Source organism: Mirounga leonina, unplaced genomic scaffold, assembly GCF_011800145.1.
Source record: "Mirounga leonina isolate KUSES-001 unplaced genomic scaffold, KU_Mleo_1.0 Mir_150, whole genome shotgun sequence".
Lineage (NCBI taxonomy): Eukaryota > Metazoa > Chordata > Mammalia > Carnivora > Phocidae > Mirounga > Mirounga leonina.
In genome coordinates, this window is record NW_023270374.1 from 17,116,006 (window position 1) to 17,135,240 (window position 19,235).

Sequence of the window (19,235 nt, forward strand, 5' to 3'; positions counted from 1 at the left end):
CAAGGGCAGTACAGCGGAGATCACTGCCTCCATGGAGTCTTCATTCTAAAGAAAGTAGTGAATTCCATTTTCTCTAGCAGGTATCATGGTTTTTGTGGAGTTGTCAAGTTTTATTTTTCCTCCACATTTTATGACAAAATGTCCTAGAAATGATCTTCTAAAGAAATAAAATCAAACATAAGCCTTCCAACTCTTGGATCATTAAGAGTTTTTCCATATTTTCCAGAGAGAGGAATAGCACTTGATGTAGATCATCTGTTGACATTTTGATTTAGTTTCATGTATTAAGTCATAGAAAGATGATACCTCTTTCATCCTCATTGTCACATATTCTTTTGAGCACTTTGGTCAAAGTAAGTTCTAAGTGAAAATTGACCGTATCAGTCATTGTCCATCTCTGTTCTGCAAGGATAAGAAAAGAGAATGTACAGGAGTGTGCACTCTCTCCTGAAGAGAGTGTGTGAAATTTGAGCCAAGATAGAAGAAGGAAAATTGTCCATTATTGGGGAATAAAAATGTATTTTTAGTAAAATTTTATTTCTAGGAAATGTTTTTAAGTAACTCCTTTCTTGTACACTTAATGAAATCTCATACCAAATTCAGTTGGTTTATGCAAAGTAATCAAGGGCTTTCAACCCACCTTGCATATAGCAGAAACTAAGTATAATATATGCATAAATATGGACATGGATGACAAAAACATGCTTTTGAATTTTGTTTCCCAGAAGTGGTTAAAAACATTGGACTGATATCCAAGTTGATGTAATTTAACAGTTTTTTAGCTACCTGGAATGTATTTCAAATGTCTTTTTGAAGCTTACTAACTTTATATACTGCTGATGCCTGGGAAAAGTTTAAATAGAAAAGATACTATTGTATAGTTTTCAGGACTATAAAGCTTCTAGTTCCTCTTGGAGGCTCTTAAATGAAAAAAGGATTAATTTGAATGTAAAAGACAAAGTTATGGCAGGTCAACTCTTTTATAGTTCTTAGAAGACTGACATTATGAACTAGTCTTAAATAATATAAATGAAGATAATATTCAGTCCTTTCTAATGATTTTTGTCATGCATACGTGCATAAAAATTATATTTATATCTACATACATACACAGAGAGAGAGAGACGGACAGAGTGTGCAGGAGTACATGAAAGTCATGAGTTTCCTTATTTGTATTCCTTTAGCCCCTGAAGGTATTTTCCTTTAGTAGGTTCTAAATCACTGTCTAAATCACAGTCGTTTAGGTCCAAAAGAATACTAATAATTTAAAAAACTGAAACAACAGTGGACCATTTCCCACACCAGAGACTCAGAGCTGACTTATTTCTACCACCAAAAGAACACACTAAGTTAGTGAATGATGTTTGTGCACTCCCAACACAAATAGCTCTGAATAAATCTCAGAAATAATAGCATTCATAGTCTCCACTGGGTGGCAGCTACATAAAAAAAATGGAATATCTAAAGTGACCTCAGTGGCATTTTTATATCTTGAGATCAGTATCACCAAAATCCCAATTCATATAATGGCCTGTCTAGAGATTAGGGACTGGGATTTTAAAAAATAAAAGATGAAATTTGCATGATTTAATAATTACTGATGTAGTAAATATGTCTTTGAGTTAAATGCAAAGGCACAGGCCTAGGGAAACAAAGCAAAAAGGATCTAGAATTTGTTTAATTGAACTGCAAGATTTCTTCCTTATTTTTGGTAATTTCTTCCTTCTGTGGTTCTCTCTCTCAATGTTGGGTCTTATTTTCCTTGGAAGTTTTATCACATGAATACCTCCCTCTGGGTTCTTGTTCTGTGTGGTCTTAGGTGACCTTAAGCAAGGTCCTTTAAACCTGCCTTGTCTGTTTGACAGTGATGTTGTAAGGTTCAGATGAGCTCTAATGCATCATAAAAGTGTCTTGGAAATATACTGCTTGCAGTATATTACAAATGTAATTGGTATTGTTCTTAATATGTGCCTGCTTTATATAAGTCATCTAATCTCCCAATAACCTTCTAAGGTAGCTGCTGTTAGTCCCATTTTGCAGTTGAGGAAGCTGAGGCATGGAGCGATTACTAACCTGCACAAAGTCACATGGTTAATTTGTGGTTGGTCTTGTTGAGTCCTTTGGCAGAACTCTTATCTAATACACTGAAATGCCCATTGAAGTACTAAATAATAAAATGTTCTCTTTTTCCCTAAAGTTTACCAAACAACTGCTTGTCCCAGTATCATCTGCCATATGGATATTTTTAAAATATGTAAAAAATGAATTTCTCAAAGACTATAATTTTCTTTAAAGTTTGTTCATTTACTTATTCAGCACATATTTATTGAGCACTTACTGTACCAGGGCTATACTTTGCCCTGGAAATGTAGAGATACATGTGTTTAAATCAGCCATGGTCAAAGATGTCAGCAGACTGTTCCTGGTCAATGTTCTCTGGTCCATATCTCTGGTGTCTCAGGGATTGGACAGTGAGCTGTAATGAGAAGATTAATGACTTTTTTTAGAATTATCTTGGAATTGGCTATACTAGACCCTTTTAGAGATGGATGAACAGTCCTTAGGATGAACAAATGTGCTTAAGTCTGGCTGTTTCTGGGGCCTGGCTGGAGAGAGAAATGCATGCCTTGCTTTGGGTGTCCTTTCTCCCCTGGGCTGTGCCCAATCTCAATACTTGTCTCAGAGTACATGCAACTCCCCATCATGTTGACTTTTTAACCCCCCCATACCCTTTCATAATGTGAAAGATCAAAATATTGCCTTATTTCAGAAATGTGTGTTATTGTTGTTTTTCAGGAAAGTTGGTTTGTATGCATCATTGCCTTGAGTGTTACATGGCACTTACAGACATGCTTCTGCTTAGGTCAAGATAAAAGGGTCCGTAAATGATGACCTGACAGCACCTTTGAGCCTAAATCTTTTTATAGAATTTGATCATTTAACATTTTTCCCCTTTATTTCCTTTCCTAAGACATTTTTTTCCTGTGTGTGTTTGTTTTATTCTTTTGGCAGACATTCTTTCCTACCTCTTTTTCCCCTCACCCCTTTCTTCTCTTAATGTAGAAATAATAGATGCCACATTTTGTAAAAATAATTCAGTAATGGAAAATAAATTGGGGAGAATTAACATTTAATGCTGAGCCTGCCCATCCAGAACTTGTTGGCTCTTTCCATTTCATCAAATCTTTAAGAAAAATATATTTGATCATTATGTTGTACCTAAAACTTATGTAATGTTATATGTCAGTTATACCTCAATAAAAAAAACAAAAACAAAAACTATTTATTAGGAAAATTTCAAACATAAACAAAAACAGTAGTATAATGAACTCCCATCATCCATCATCCAGATTCAGTAGTTGTATCAACATATTACCAGTCGTGGTTCATCCATGTCTCCTGCCTTCTACCCCTGGGTGGCATAATTTACATACTATAAAATTCACCCATTGTACATACACCATTCAGTGATATCAAGTCTTTTAAAAGTATCTATTGCATTTATTCCCTCAGCATTTTGACTTAAGTTGAGGGTTTTGTTAAAATATAATTTAAACAGATTTAAGCAGATTTTTAAAATATCATGTCTAGTTGATGGCATCCTGAAATATTATTCAAAGTGTCTGGTGATGTTTTTTTCCGGAGTATCCTGTCCTATTTTGTGAGCATTGATTAATTAATTTTATTTACTGATTTTTTTCTTCTGGGTATTATTAAGCAAAACAGAATGTCTCTTCATTTGTATTCATATATTTTTGTGACATTGTTCTGTAAATGTTAATTTCCCTTTTAATTGTGTCCTATGTTAGTATTTTAAAATCAATTTCCAGTGTATGTTATTGTTTGTTCACAGTATTTTATGTTAAGCATAGCTCTACCAATTCTTTAAGTCTCCATAAGGCATATTTGATCTCAATTCCTCCCAATTTCAAATAATATCTTCCTTTCTGCATTAGTTTCCTTGTACTACTGCAAATTACCACAAACTTAGTAGCTTAAAACAGTGGCAATTTATTCTCTCACAATTCTGGAGACCCAACTTCCAAAATCACCATGTTGGCAAAGTTGGCTTTCTCTGGAGGCTCTAGGAGAGTGTCTGTTCCGTGCCTTTCCAGCAGTTCTTGGCATTCTTTGGCCTGTAGCTACAGACCACCCATCTCTGACTGCATCTTCACATGGCCTTCCTCCTGTGTCTCTGTGTCACACTTTGCTCTTCTTTCTTTTATGAGAACCTACTCTAAATCCAGGATAATCTCACATCAAGATCCTTACTTTAATTATATGTGTAAAGACCCTTATTCCAAATAAGATCATATGCACAGGTATGAGGGGTTAAGACTCTTTAAGAGATGCTGTTCAATCCACTATACTTTCTAAACAGCAGTTTTCTCTGGATTCCTATTTTAACATCTGCATGTGAAATCCTGGAGCACATTAAAGCTTTATGGCCCATTTATGATGTTTTCTAGCATCATGGGAGGCAAAGTGAGGCCATTAGCGTACTGCCAGGAGGACAGTACAGCCTTCCAGTTTGCTTCCGTCTTATCCTTCCCTGATCCATTTTCCGCAGAGCTGCCAGATGACTTTTCCAAAAATGTAAATCTGATCATGATTTTTACTTTTTTTAAGGTATCAGTCATGGAGCTTGGAATAAAGTCCTAACTCCTTATCCAACCTTTTTAAAGGCTGTGAATGATGTTTTCATCCTGTCCTGTCAATACTCTGTCTTCACACTTCCTGTTCTCTCTGCTTGGGTTAGAACATTCCTTGACCCTCTCTGGCTGTTACTCTTACTTTAGATCTTAGCACAGATGCTCCTTTCTCTGCGGGCCCTTCTGAGATCATCCAGCTTCTGAGTGTCCCATAGCATCTGTTCCACATTCTCAGTCATGGCATTTGCCACATGGATTGTCATTACCCCCCGGGCTTACCTCTTTTCATCTGTAGATGATAGAAGCCACAAGGAGGAAGGAGGCACCATGTCTGTCTTGTTCACAGGGGTAGCCTCAGTTTTTAGCATGGTGCTTAGATCATGTTTATTGAATGAAAAAAGCAATCTAAAACAGCAGAGTTCTGGTTGAAGGCCCAAGTATTTATTTCTAACCCCTCTTCTACTTAAGAAAGTGTCTCTGGTCTCTACTCATCAGATCTCACTTTGATGAATCTGAAACTAGTTTGGCTAGTTTAGAGGCACCCTTGTGAAAATTATCCACCTTTAGTGGGACACTCAAAGCCTTTTTACCCTCAAAAATCAAAAGCTATCTGGTAAATAGTAAAATTTGGGTCCATTGTAAGAATAACACTGAAATAAGATACTTTATATATTACAATAATTTGTGAAAATCTTCTTAAACTTTAGCTATTTTTTCCCCAGGGAATTGATATTCATACATTAAATTCTAGGAGGGGGGAATATGCTTCTGTTTTTCTATATCAAGCAACTTTGGAAAAGCTTGCTTTCGTTTTTCCCTTTAGTTAAGAATTTATTTTTTAAATTTAAATGCTCTATTTTTCTAGTTTGTTTTATAGATTTTTTTTCATATGTTTATATTGACTAGCTATTTTTCTTTTACAGTTACGCTCCTTGGTGTCCATCCTGCCAGCAGACTGATTCAGAATGGGAGACATTTGCAAAGAATGGTGAAATACTTCAGATCAGTGTGGGGAAAGTAGATGTCATTCAAGAACCAGGTACTGTACATGTTGAACATTAAATGCAAAAGTTTGTTACTTTTTATTTTGAGTTTTTTCAAGCATATAGAAAAGTTGAAAGACTAGGATATTGAGTACCCATGAACTGACCACCTAGAACCAACAGATAACATTTTAGCATGTCTGGGAATGTCTGTGTATGTTTGTGTTTACATATATATGTATATATATATTTATATTGTTATTATTAATTTGCTGAATCATTTGAAAATCAGTCATAGACCCCATTATACTTACCCATCAATACTTCAGCATATTAAAATCTTTCTAATTATTTCCTGTGTTTTTTATAGTTTTTTGAACCAGGATCTAATCAAGGTTCACCAATTGAATTTAGTAGTTACATCTTTTTAGTTTCCCTCGACCTAGAAGATAGTCCCCCCATGTTTTTCATGACATTGACACTCTGAAGAGAACAGGCCAGGGATTTGGCTAGGTGTTTCTTTATGGTAACATTTAATTTATTCTTGTAACTTGAATTTTGGTCTAGAAGCATGATTCAGGTTAAATGCTTATGGCAAGAGTACTTTATAGGTGATCCTGTGACTTAAATTGTATTCCATCAGAAGACACATATTATCACCATTAATGCTGTTGAGTTTGAGCACTTGGTTAAGGTGATGACAACAAACATCTCTATTATAAAGAAAAGACCCCATTTGTGATTAGGACATAATCTGTGGGGTGATATTTTGGGGATTTAAGATCCATGATGATCTTACCTGAATCAAATATTTCATAGTGGTTTCCAGAATGGTGAATTTCTAATTCTGCTGTTCCATCTACATTTATTAGCTATTAATGATGTAATTTTTCAAAAGAAAGAGGAAAATAAAGGAAACTTTTAAATTCAGAAAAGATACAATTTGTATTTGTAGTTTTAAAATAACTGTGTACTGTATAGGGATGACTGGGTGGCTCAGCTGGTTAAGTGTCTGCCTTCAGCTCAGGTCATGATCCCAGGGTCCTGGGATTGAGTCCTGTATCAGGCTCCTTGCTCAGTGGGGAGCCTGCTTTTCCCTCTGCCTGCCACTCTCCCTGCTTGTGCATGCTCGCTCTCTCTCTGACAAATAAATAAATAAAATCTTTAAAAAAAATAACTGTGTATTATATATAAAATGAGAAGACAAGTTGGGCTTTTATGATTCAAATTTCAAACTTGACTGTTTTGAAACTTTGTTAATTTTTTCTTGTCTACATTCAATTTCTATCTACTGTATCCTTTTACAAGAGAAAAAAGAAGGCATGGAGGTGTACCTATTACTTTTCTGTAATAACTGTGAGTGCAAAAACACAAAGTAATGCATTACCAATTACTTGGACAACAAAATGGATGGTGTCTGTTAAGATGGATGTGTTGACAAACCCTTGGAGAGAGATTTCTGTTAAAGCCATTAGTCCTCAAGCTTCTGCCTTTCTAATCATTTGAATCAAAGCCACTTCTGCCCATCTGCTATTTAGAGAAGGACAATTATACTTATTAGTTTGTGGTTCGGGCTGTTAGAGTGAGTTATTCTGTTTGGACATCAAGTCATGGCAATTATATTTTTGCTGTAAACTTGTTTTTGTCTTCTAGTAGTTCGAGTCCAACAAAATCAGGTGTAAGCCTTGCTAATTAGTGAGCACCAAGCACATTTTATGATGAGTTTCTTAGAAATGCAGCTGGCCTATTCACATTTTAGTCATTTGGTATACCTGCCATGAATTCACAGCACGATTTGAATGAAAAGAATTAAACAATTAGCTTTTTGATGGATTCACAGATCTAGAGGCTAACTGAATACAGTCTTTCTGTCTAAAATGTAGATTTACAGCTATTTTTTCCATTGTTAATGGATTGAGTGCTTTTTTTGATAATGTAGAGAGAAATTTATTATAATGAAATATTTTAAAAACAAATTTATCATTGACTCATACTAATTATGCAAATGTAAACTATATATATTTGAACTTTTATCAAAAAAGAAGGATTGGGGCACCTGGGTGGCTCAGATGCTTAAGCGTCTGCCTTCGGCTCAGGTCATGATCCCAGGGTCCTGGGATCGAGCCCCGCATCGGGCTCCCCGCTCTGCGGGAAGCCTGCTTCTCCCTCTCCCACTCTCCCTGCTTGTGTTCCCTCTCTTGCTGTGTCTCTCTGTCAAATAAATAAAATCTTTAAAAAAAAAAAAAAAGGAAAAAAAGTCTTTGGTCCAGTATTTTTTAGGAGTAGTGAAGAAACAAAGTCCAAAAAAGGAAAAATGATTGTTTTATGTATTAGAATAATTTTTAAAGTATAAGTCCTAGAAGTCTTTTAAATAATAAAAATTTAAAAACTGTAATTCATAAGTAAAAATTATGAGACAAAGTTCCACACACACGACTGAGTGGCCTAAAGAATATTTCACTTCAGATTATACTATTTTATTTTATACTTTATTTCAAATTATAAATCTAATGCTGTCAATTAATCTTTTAAAAGGGTTTAAGAATAATGTACTTATTCAACAAACGTTTGTGTTTCTACCATGTACCAGGTCTTGTTCTAGATAGCAGTGATAGAGATAAATGATACAAGCGAGTAAGGAAGATGAAGACCTGGCTCCCCATTGAGCTTATATTTTAGTGAAGGAGAGAAATAGTAACAAGAGTAAAATGGAAAACACTGTCTGGTGGCCGTAAGGACTATGAAGAAGAAGAAAGCAGGATAAAACTGTAGAACATGGTGGGAGCCACTATTTTCAATAGGATGTCCAGGGAAGGACTGTTCGACTAGATGCCTTGACAGATTGAGGGAGTGAATTCCAAGAAGCTGTAGGGAGGAACAGTCCAGGCAGAGCAAGCAGCATGTGCAGGCAGGGGTGTACTCAGCTGATTTGAGGAACCATGTGACAGCCAATGGGGTACTCAAGAGAAACAGAGCTGGAGAGGCCGCTAGGAACCACACCATGGGGGTCTGATTGGCCATGACAAGGAATTTGGATTTTAGTATATTAGGAAGGAACCTACTGGAAGGTTTTGAGCAAGGGAGTGACATGATATGGCTTATATTCTAAAAGGATTGCTTTGACTGCTACATGAAAGCTTTTCTGTAGGAGGTTGGAAGTACAAGCAAGAAAAGAGGTTAATGCAGTAGTCCCGCATGGAGGCTATGGTGGCTTGGACTGGTAGCAGCAGTGCTGAGGGACTGGATTTGAGATATTGCATTTGGCTGGAATATCCAAAAGGATTTCCTGATAGATTGGCTGTAGCATTTGATGGAAAGAAAGAAGGTGGAGAAGACTGAAGGAAGAGCACATCTGGAACAAAGTTAGGGTTCAAGATGTTCAGTAGAAAACCAAGTAGAGCCGAGCTGGAGATGTACATTTGAGGATCATACCTGTAGATGGTATTTGAAAGGAGGGGAGGAATTGAGATCACCCAGGGAGGGTGTGCCAGAGACGTGCTTTGAGGATCAAAAACCGGAGCACTCTAACATTTCGAGGGAAAGATATAGTTCCAACCGAGGAAAGAGAGAAGCAGGTGAGGTAGGAAGGAGGTGGAGGGCTAGGGGGTCCTGGAAGCCAAATGAAGAATATGGTACTAACTCACTGGCAAGCCTCCGGGGCAGCTTGTCCCTATTCTTGAAAGCTCTTTAGGTATTTACTTCACTTTTACAAAATCTAACAGCCTGAATGAGCAGTGGGAAATAATCAAAATAATACTACTTTTCCTCAAATTGAGTACTTTACTGGATATTTCTGTGTACAGATTTATATTTGGTTACAGATCTCCATTTGTCTATTCTTTCATTAGGGCTGCCTTGCCAGGAGTGCTAATAAGGCATCATTTCATTTTTTTTCCCTGCAAGTAAAATTTAAAAAGAAGTGAAAGCAAGAGTTTTTGAAGTGTTTCTGCATAATCTTTAGTTATGCCTATAACTCTTCCATTGGTACATCTCATAAGAGATTTTCTTAGGAATTTTGAACAGAAAATAAATTTTCAGAATTATAAAGATTAGGGATTATACATTGTATTTTACAGCTGAGATGTAGAAGTCAAGGAAAGGAAAGGCCTTAGATTATATTACATGGCATTGCCTGCTTAATACTGCATAGACCAGGTGATGTATCAGTTGCATGTTCTTTGGGAAATTAAATGCAATGAGCATGCACTTGAACCTTCTGTTCCATGCAGATGAGCTTAGTTGTCAAGGACAGGAAAATAGCAGCTGCTCATAGAGTACCCATGGGTGATGGCTAGTTCACTAGACTAGAGGTAAACCAGACTCCTACCGCAGCCAAGAATAAGCATTGTGTTTAAACCACTAATCAGTTGCAAAAGCCAACTTAGTTTACTGTGCTTCAGTTGGTGTTCATATTTTAATTTTATAATTGTAAAAATTAGTCTTTTGTATTATACTGACAACTTTATTTCAGTCTCAAAGGTAAGGTTAGTTCTACTTTTTTTTTTTTTTTTCATTCCTTTCCTTCTGCTACTCTTTTGGTGATAATAACTAACATTTAGTTAAGCATTTACTTCAGCCTATAGTTGTGTTAGGCACTTACATATATTTTAGCTTCATTCAACCCTAGGAAGAACTGTTTATCTCTATATTACTCAGAAAACTGAGGCTCAGAGAGGTTAAGTAACATGCCCAAAGTAACACAGCTAATAATGGTAGAACCAAAGCTTACAGCTATCCCCATTTTTTAAGTATTGAACTTAAATCATTTCTATTGTGTTTTTGCATATCAAAATATAGTTCCCTGGTATAATTTTTCTTTCTCTAATCTTTTAATTCTTTTCTTTCTTTTGATATACATGTTTAAGATAAGCTTAATAATAAGAAATTAATTTTTTTGTCCTGCATTTTGGATTAATGCCCTTTTTATGTTGCAGTCTTCATTTTAAAGTAAAGTTCCCCATAAAGTAAAAAAGACATGCAGAAATGTTGGGAAACCTTGTGGTCAAACCTTATCTCTTTCAGTTAAAGTTTAAGAGTGCACTTGTTCTACACTTTCTGAGGTTTCTTGCAGTGAATCATGATGCCAACCTTTGTAATGAGTTGCTGCCCTGCTGTTGTAATCCTTTGTTAAGATCATGCTTGCCTTGTTTTTAGACCTTAAAGCCCACAACCTCAGATGATGCTTATCTGTTCCAAGTTGGTCATGTTTTAACTTTTCAGGTAATGAGAGCCTCCCTTGATATTTGATAGCATCAGTATTAAAGGTTAGAAGACATTTTTGGGGCAATGACATGAAACCCAAACCTTTCTGACATTTGTTAGCCTCTCAGAAATGACATTTATTTGAGGTAAGTTTCCTATGGTGTCAGATCTTCAAGGACTTAGTAGTGTGTCATGATCTAAGGGCTACTTTGGTTGTTCTTGATTTTGTTGTTAATTGTCCTGAAGACATCTTCAGTGACAGGGTATTATTCCAGACATCAAACTGAACTCATATCTGTGTTAGATGCTGTGATCTTATTATTAGTATCCTGCATGGGTTGTCATTTGAAGAAATGTTGACAAACATAAATGACAGCAGTTTTGAGGTGTTAGAATTTATTATTAATCTTTATTTTAAATGAACTTTAATTGGTGATCTTGTACATTGGTACAATAGTTATGGAAAAAAGCACAGCAATTCATATCAAGAGCCATAAAGTTCTCATACCCTTTATTCTAACAGTTTTGGGGATGAGCGTCCTTTTAGTCTGAACCAGAAAGGTAAAGAAAACTCTCAGAGACTCATCTTTCACTGTGTTGTTTTTCTTATTTCTTCTGTATTCACTTTTTTCATGGGCACATTTATTTGTAAAGACACATTATCCAAAATAATGTATGATTTCCAAAGCGCTTAACACTAAATTAGTTTATTGCATCCTACTTTATTCTAACTTTGAATCAGAGATTTAAATATAGAACATATTTGCTAGCATGTATTTAGTACTTATTCTATGTTAAATACTGTATTCTATGTGCTTTATAAATATAAAATCACTTAATACTGAAAAATACTGAGATAGATATTATGATGCCCATTTATGAGAAAACTGATGGTTTAAATTTACTGTCCCAGATTAAAACCTACTAAGATGCAGAAGTGGGGTTTGACTTCAGGCAAGCTGGCCTGTGAATCTGGAAATATTGTTATATATACTGTGTAAGTTCATATGTTTTATGAAATATTTTTTATATTTATTTACTTTTTAATCTATTGCCGTGGCCAGTGATGACCAAGAACATATGAAGAATTTTTAATTTTTTAAAAAAATATTTTATTTATTTATTTATTTGAGAGCTTGACTGGGGAGAGGGGCAGAGGGAGAGGGAGAAAATCCAGCAGACTCCACACTGAGTGCATAGCCAGATGTGGGGCTCAATCTCACAACCCTGAGATCACAACCTAAGCCAAAACCAAGAGTCGGATGCTTAACTGACTGTGCCACCCAGGTGCCCCTGTGCATTCTATTTTAAAAGACCATGTAAATAAAGCATAATTCCCTAACACTGTGACTGTCCTTATATAAGATTTGGGGTAGTCATAAAAATCTGTAACTAGGAAAGAAGTGAGATATGAAACTTTGTAATAAGCAAAACATATAATAATTTTCAAGCCTTTAGGATTACCAGTCCTTTTTCCCTTGGCAATTTAGATTTGGAACTCTACTAAAATATGTCTTTGTTTCTTGGTAGAGTGGAGTTCCAAGCCTGTTAGAGGTGAGAATGTCCTGTAGACAGAGATGCTTATTCCAATCCTCAGCTGACCTCTCAGGTCACTTTTGTTTCTGTTCCTGCCAGTACAACCTTTAAAAAAATGTACGATCATAAATGTATGAAGTTTATGTTTCTTTTTGTAACATTGACTTTTACTGCCTTCAGAATACTGTGTTTGCTTTTAAGTGCCATCAGGTGTTTTAGAGTTACTTGCTTGGATATGAGTCTTCTTTGGGAAGACTCGTCATCATCAGTCAATAAATTATTTTGCTGAGTATGGATTTAGTTTATAAAATGAGTAGAAGCAAATATCCCTTGTTATTAAAAATACACCTTCAGTATTTCAAACTGCAAGTCATCACAGAGATGTAAAATTTGAGCCACTTTATTAAACTAGGGATTTGATTTTGTCCAGATTGTTCTTCAGTGGGAAAGGCAGAAATAATGAGAAATGTGAAAATGATATCTGTGCCATGTTATCATGCAGGCCAGGAGGATCCTTTAGCTTTCCTTCTCTTTGTCAGAACTGGCCTTACTCACTCTTCGTGCCCACATAAATATTATTTAGTTAATAATAAAGAGCAGGGATCTGTTCTTTACTCCTAGCGTCATGCAGGTTTTTGTTGCATGCCGTTTTCCTTGATGTCATCCATCTCCGTTTTTGGTCATGATTATTTGATTAAATTCTCTCCCTCTGCCACTAGATTGTAACTTCTGTGAAAACAAAGACTGTGTTTTTGCTTATGTATGTGTCTTGAGCCATTATCACAGTCCCTGGAACAAAGAAGTTGCTTAGTAAATATTTGATGAGTGACTAAGGGTTTTATTTATCTTCACGTGTACCTAGCATAGCACTTGATATGTGGTTATTGTTCAGTAAATGTTTGCTGAGACAAATTGAAAAAAATCTGTTTAAAGTACATAGACTTCCTTGACAGAAATTACAAATTTTATAAATGTGAAAAGATTATACATGATCTTATTATTTCATATTCTTTATTCCTTTTAAGCCTATAACATATAATGATATCTATAATTTACTTAGTCCGTAGTATGTGCTAAGCACTTAATACACCAATCTAATCTCACTTCAGAACAATTCAGTCAGGCTTTAATATACCCATTTTACAGAAAGGTTAAGTAATTTATTTAAGGTCACAAAGCTAGTAACTGGAGAATTTAGTATTTAAGCCAGATTGCATGACTCTACAACCTGTCCTTTCAGCCACCATACTATTCCAAGCAATGCACAAGCCAGAAAACTTTAGTGTAATACATCGAAGATAAGCAAATTGTATGTCACTGACCAGAAAGTGGTAGGTAAGTAAAAATGGATAAAAATATGATTTATTTAAGTAAAAAGAAAAAAGGTAAATGTGATTAAATAATTGGAACAATTTTAATAATGTGGCTATGAAAACAAGCTCAAGGCTGCTAGTTCTTACAATGTTAAGTCAGGTGCTTGGGGTAGTTTGAATTTGACTTGTAACTTTTTTTGTTTATGCTTCTTATAGGTTTGAGTGGCCGCTTCTTTGTCACTACTCTCCCAGCATTTTTTCAGTAAGTTTAAATAATTTTCTGATTAGAAACTTAGAAACATTAGAAAAGATTCAAAAGTAGTACATGTATATCAGGAATTCTAAGTTGTTTTCCATAGCCATTGCTCATTCAGCTTAACGTTTGAAGAGAGAAAGACTGGTGTGCATTGAATGATAGCTGGTAGAAGAGAGGGGTGCCCAGACTACAGCAGGGGAAAGGCACCTAATGTTAGACAGTGAGTAGGAGGGGAAGGGTGGTGTCAAAGAAGATTTCTCCAATAATATGAAAGGTAGGAATTGGGTTAAGCAGACAGGGTGGAGAAGGCCTTTCCAGATACAGGAGATATCATGGAAAGCCTGGGAGAAAATGAGATACCTTCTGAGGACTGTAACTGGTTCTGACCCAAAGGATGCAGTTGGATCATCTTGGGTGATAAGGCTAGAGAGGCTCAGGTAGTGATAGGGGAAGGGAAAGGGGAAGATACTTAGGAGGTGGGATCACTGGGACATGGTGACTAGTTAGCGATAAGGAAGGAAGAGCCTGTGATGACTACCAATGGACCATGTAGAACTCATAAAAGCTATTGAGGAGCCATTCGAATAAGATGAAGTTTGGAAGATAGAGGCCAGAATGGAGAAGACAGTGTGAAGTGCCTGTTAATTCCAAATGGAGAAGTTTACGTAATAGTTTGATTCCAGGATCTAAAGCTCAGAAGAAAGATCTAGACTGGAGACATGTATTGGAGATTCCTCAGCATCGAGGTAGATAAACATTGCAATGTATCTAGGGAGAACATACACAATGGGACGAGAAGTAGGTCAAGGATAGAACCTGGGGTTGACCAACATTAGGACATTTGCAAGGGAGGACAGGGAGTGAGGAACTGAACAGGGGTGGTCAGAGTAGTAAAAAGAAGCCAAGGAAGCTCATGTCAAAAAAGCCAATGGAAAGGAGGAAGGAAGGGATGGTCAGTAGTGGACAGTGCCGATGACAGACAGGGAAAAATGACAGAAAAGTGCTCTATGCATATGGCATTGAAGAGTCATTGGAAACCCCCAATAGGAGCAATTTCTATGGAGTTGTGGAAGCAGAACCACCAGTCACATGAATGCTGAATGAGTAATACATGGGGAGAAAATGGCCAGTGCAGACTCTTCCCTCAAGAAGGGGACTGTGGCAAGAAAGAGAAAGACTGAGGGGCCTGTGAGAATACAGGTGTTTTGTTAATTTTTTTTGGGGGGGGGGGTTGGATGACATAAGTTTGGAAAGCTGGATACAAGTTTTTAAAACTTGATAACAATTACTCTTTTGCCATTGTAAGAGAAAAATTGAAATAATTGGTAGCAAAAATGATAAAAATAACTTGGTAGATTAGACACTGCCAAGAACTTTGCTTATGGTCTCAAATTGTGCAGTGATAAAATAGAATGTGTAATGCTTGCTGTTTTGGAATTCTTAATCTCTAATAGATTAATATTTATGCCTAACTATAATTTTTTCTTCATTTGAGTCAAGTTAAAATTCAAAGTGGAGTTCACATGTAAAACTAGTATTTATTTTGATTTTTATTATCTGTAACACTTGTTATTTTAATAGATTTATTTTCTGTTTGTTTTTCTAATTTATAGTGCAAAGGATGGGATATTCCGCCGTTACCGTGGCCCAGGAGTCTATGAAGACCTGCAGAATTATATCTTAGAGAAAAAATGGCAATCAGTGGAGCCTCTGACTGGCTGGAAATCCCCAGCTTCTCTGACGTAACTTGTTATTTTTCTTATAACAAGGTGTTATTTATAAAGCAGGAGGTATTAAGTTAAACAGCCCATAGACCCTGCAAGTCTACATTTTTCTTCATATTCAGTTCTGATTACCCTGACTACACATGACCATACTTGGCCAATGTTGTGTTTCTAGTTTTATGACCCACATGTTTCAGCCAGTTGTTAGCTGGGAATTAAGTATCGCAAATTCACGTGGGTTACAAAAGCCTTTCCTCTGACTGTTGCACTGAGCCATATCAACTATTTTCTCTTTACAAAATATGATATTGAATATCATTTACTGTTCTTTCTTCTGTTTAAATTATTGATAAAATAGAAGAGTTAACGCTTTCTTGAATTATAGTTTATGAAGGAATTGCTATTGTATCTATGTGGAAAATAAAACCTACGGTGTCTTTAGCTGCCTAGTGGAACACATATGGGGGTAACTTTTGTCCATAATGTCAAACTGTATAATTCTTGGTGAAGTAAATTAAGGCCAAGCCATACTAACTTTTTCCACAGTTGTTTTAATTTTGAATGAATTGTCATAATTGTAGTTAAATTTATGTTAGTGTATATAAGAATAAGGAATATCCCTGTTAAAATAGAATCAAATTATGCAATATTTCAGGAATAAATCATCCAGTAGCATTTATATACTATCCAGGAAATACAGAGCTTACTCTAAAAGCAGTTCACTGGGGTGCCTGGGTGGCTCAGTCGGTTAAACTTCTGCCTTCAGCTCAGGTCATGATCCCAGAGTCCTGGGATTGAACCCCGCATTGGGCTCCCTGCTCAGCAGGGAGTCGGCTTCTCCCTCTGCCCCTCACCCCGCTTGTGCTCTGTCTCTCTCTCAAATAAATAAAATCTTAAAAAAGTAAAAGCCCCTCACCTCTGGCGTTTCATTCTACAAATATTTGAGCACTGATTTTATGCCAGATGCTGTTCTAGGTGCTAGATATTAAACAGTGAGCAAGACAGAGCTGCTCTCTTTAGGTAACTTAAAGTAAGACAGATTAAGGAAAAAAAAAAAAACTAGGGATATAAAGAATCTTAATCTGGATAGCTACCTTTAAAAACAAACAAATCTTTACTAAGACAAGACTAAATGGGGGGGCATGGGCCTCCATCGGATGAGAGGTGGAGCAGCAGAGAGAGCTGAAGGATAGAATGACCTAGCTAGGTAAAGAGCATGGAGAGAGTATTCCCAACAATGGGTATAGCATGGCTATAGCCCACCATCTGGGAAGAGCTCATGTTACTGAGGAGCAGAAAGATGGCCAAGGTTGAGCACAGAGAAAGGGAGGGGGAGCGGTATACACTAAGAAAGAGAGGCAGGGAGGAGCCAGATCATACAGATCTGCAGCCTCGGTTTGGAACTTGGATGTCAGTGCATACAATTAGAAGATGGCTCTTAGGGCGCCTGGGTGGCTCAGTTGGTTAAGCAGCTGCCTTCGGCTCAGGTCATGATCGCAGAGTCCTGGGATCGAGTCCTGCATTGGGCTCCCCGCTCAGCGGAGAGCCTGCTTCTCCCTCTCCCTCTGCCTGCCTCTCTGCCTGCTTTTGCTCTCTATCTATCTCTCTATCAAATAAATAAATAAAATCTTAAAAAACAAAAAAAAGACGATGGTTCTTAGGAGGAGAGGTTGGAGAGGGCACAAATGGATGAGGTGAGACAGTTGCAGTGTCCAGCCTAAGGGTGGCAGTAGTGTGCCCAACAGAGTGGCAGAAGTGGGCATTGAGAGAATTTGAAATATGCTTTGAAGGTCGACTTGGCTAACGTGCAAGAGGGAAGATTCACAGAAAATCTCCTGGGTTTCTGTTTTAAGTACTTGGTGGGCCTTGGTGTCAGTTACTGATTTGAACAAGGGAAAAGCAAGGGCTTGAGAGTTTGAGAGGCAGAGTTCCTTCTAGAGATGTCAGGTTGGATATATGGAGATGGGTCTCCATGGAGAATTCAGGAACACAAATACAAAGCACGTATATGGTATTTAAACCTTAGAAGGGAAAGAATCACCTAGAGGGAGGAAAAAAGAGGAAAGTGTTTGGGACTGAGACAAGAGACACCCCAAAATTTAGAAGATGGGTAGGGAAGGACCAACAAAAGGAAACTGAAAATGGGTACCAGTGAGGCAGGAGGACCATCAGGGGTATGCAATTTCCTAGAAGCTAAGCAAAGGGTGCTCAAGAAAGGGAAGTAGTCACTTGTGTCCCATGTTACTAAGGGGTGAAGGAAGATTGAGTCTGAGACATGGATGTTGGATGAAGCAATGCAAGGTCATCATGGCCTTATCACAAATAGTGATAGCACAGTAGTAAGGACAGAGGCCAGATTTGAATGGTTAAAGGTACGGTGAGGAAGAAGAAATAGTAAGCATAGACTACTCTTTGGAGAAGTTTGTGGAGCTGGAGAGCCCTGTGAAGTCCAAGAACGCACTTTTTAAAAGATAAGAGAGGGTAGAACATGTTTTCATGCCGAAGAAAATGATCCCGCAGAAAGGGAGAAATTGCTAATGCAGGAAGAGGGATGGCAGAAAGAACCAAGTCATTAACAAGACCAAAGGGATGGGATCCGTGGCACAAGTGGAGGAATTAGGCTATGGTAGGTCAGATCTACTTTCTCTGTCGTAACAGGAGGAGGTGGATCAGGTGTACGGCAGACTCAGATTTGGTGGTGGGAAGATAAGAGAGATCACATAATGGCTTCTGATTTTGCAGTGACGTACAAGGAGTATTTGTTAGCTGAGCGTGCATGGGAAGGGGAGGGTGTGGAAGGTCTGAAGAGAGGGAAAAGACATGAGCTATCATCTTGGGTAGAGCCTATAACAGTGCAGTATTGAGTGCTTCCCGAGGTTTGTGACTGGGAAGGGAGAGCAATCAGCTGGTCATGTGGTTTTCCCCAGAGACATGCAGCTACCCAGAGTAGGGGTTTTTGCCAGGTATGTATGATGGAGGGAGAAAGGCCCAGGGGTTTGAATGTGTTTATAACAGAAGAATTGAAATGAAGGCTATGGAATCTAAGCTTTATGTGAATGGAAGTGAATCCAGGAGAGAGGACAACATATTGCAAAAAGTGGAGGGGCAGATCCCTGTGACCTGAGGTGTTTTGTTTTGTTTTGTTTTGTTTTGTTTTTAAAGTAGGTTTCATGCCCAGCATGGAGCCCAACACAGAGCTTGAGCTCACAGCTATGAGATCGAGACCTGAGCTGGAGATCAAGAGCCAGATGCTTAACCAACTGAGCCACCCAGGCGCCCCTTGTTTTTTCATAGTATACATCACCAGTGGTTCTCCTTCTCTTCAATTATTCATTTTTCTTTTAGGATGTCTGGAATGGCTGGTCTTTTTAGCATCTCTGGCAAGATATGGGTGAGTAATCTTAAATATACTTTTTGTGATTATCTTTACAGAGAGGTTTTTAAAGAGTAAAAATGTAGCTTCTAAACAATAGGAAAGTAAACACTTACAAATACTTTTATAATGTCACTTTTCTTCTTAAGCCACACAACTGCTCTCATATGGGGTCCCCAGTAGAATTGTGTCCCTG

At 37.2% G+C, this 19,235-nt stretch overlaps 1 protein-coding gene and 1 long non-coding RNA gene across 2 annotated transcripts in view; one reads left to right on the top strand and one right to left on the bottom strand.

The window, feature by feature from the left end:
- TMX4 (thioredoxin related transmembrane protein 4) overlaps positions 1–19,235 on the top strand; it is a 43,846-nt gene that overhangs the window by 5,359 nt on the left and 19,252 nt on the right. The window contains exons 2-5 of the mRNA XM_035005862.1: positions 5,576–5,691; positions 13,903–13,948; positions 15,556–15,684; positions 19,012–19,057. Of these exons, the coding sequence (XP_034861753.1) occupies positions 5,576–5,691; positions 13,903–13,948; positions 15,556–15,684; positions 19,012–19,057 (337 nt within the window). The remainder of the gene's footprint in view (positions 1–5,575; positions 5,692–13,902; positions 13,949–15,555; positions 15,685–19,011; positions 19,058–19,235) is intronic.
- The window catches only part of LOC118011253, a 36,216-nt gene that overhangs the window by 842 nt on the left and 16,139 nt on the right, over positions 1–19,235 (bottom strand). Inside the window, exon 2 of the long non-coding RNA XR_004679434.1 lies at positions 2,339–2,476. This is a non-coding gene — a long non-coding RNA (uncharacterized LOC118011253). The remainder of the gene's footprint in view (positions 1–2,338; positions 2,477–19,235) is intronic.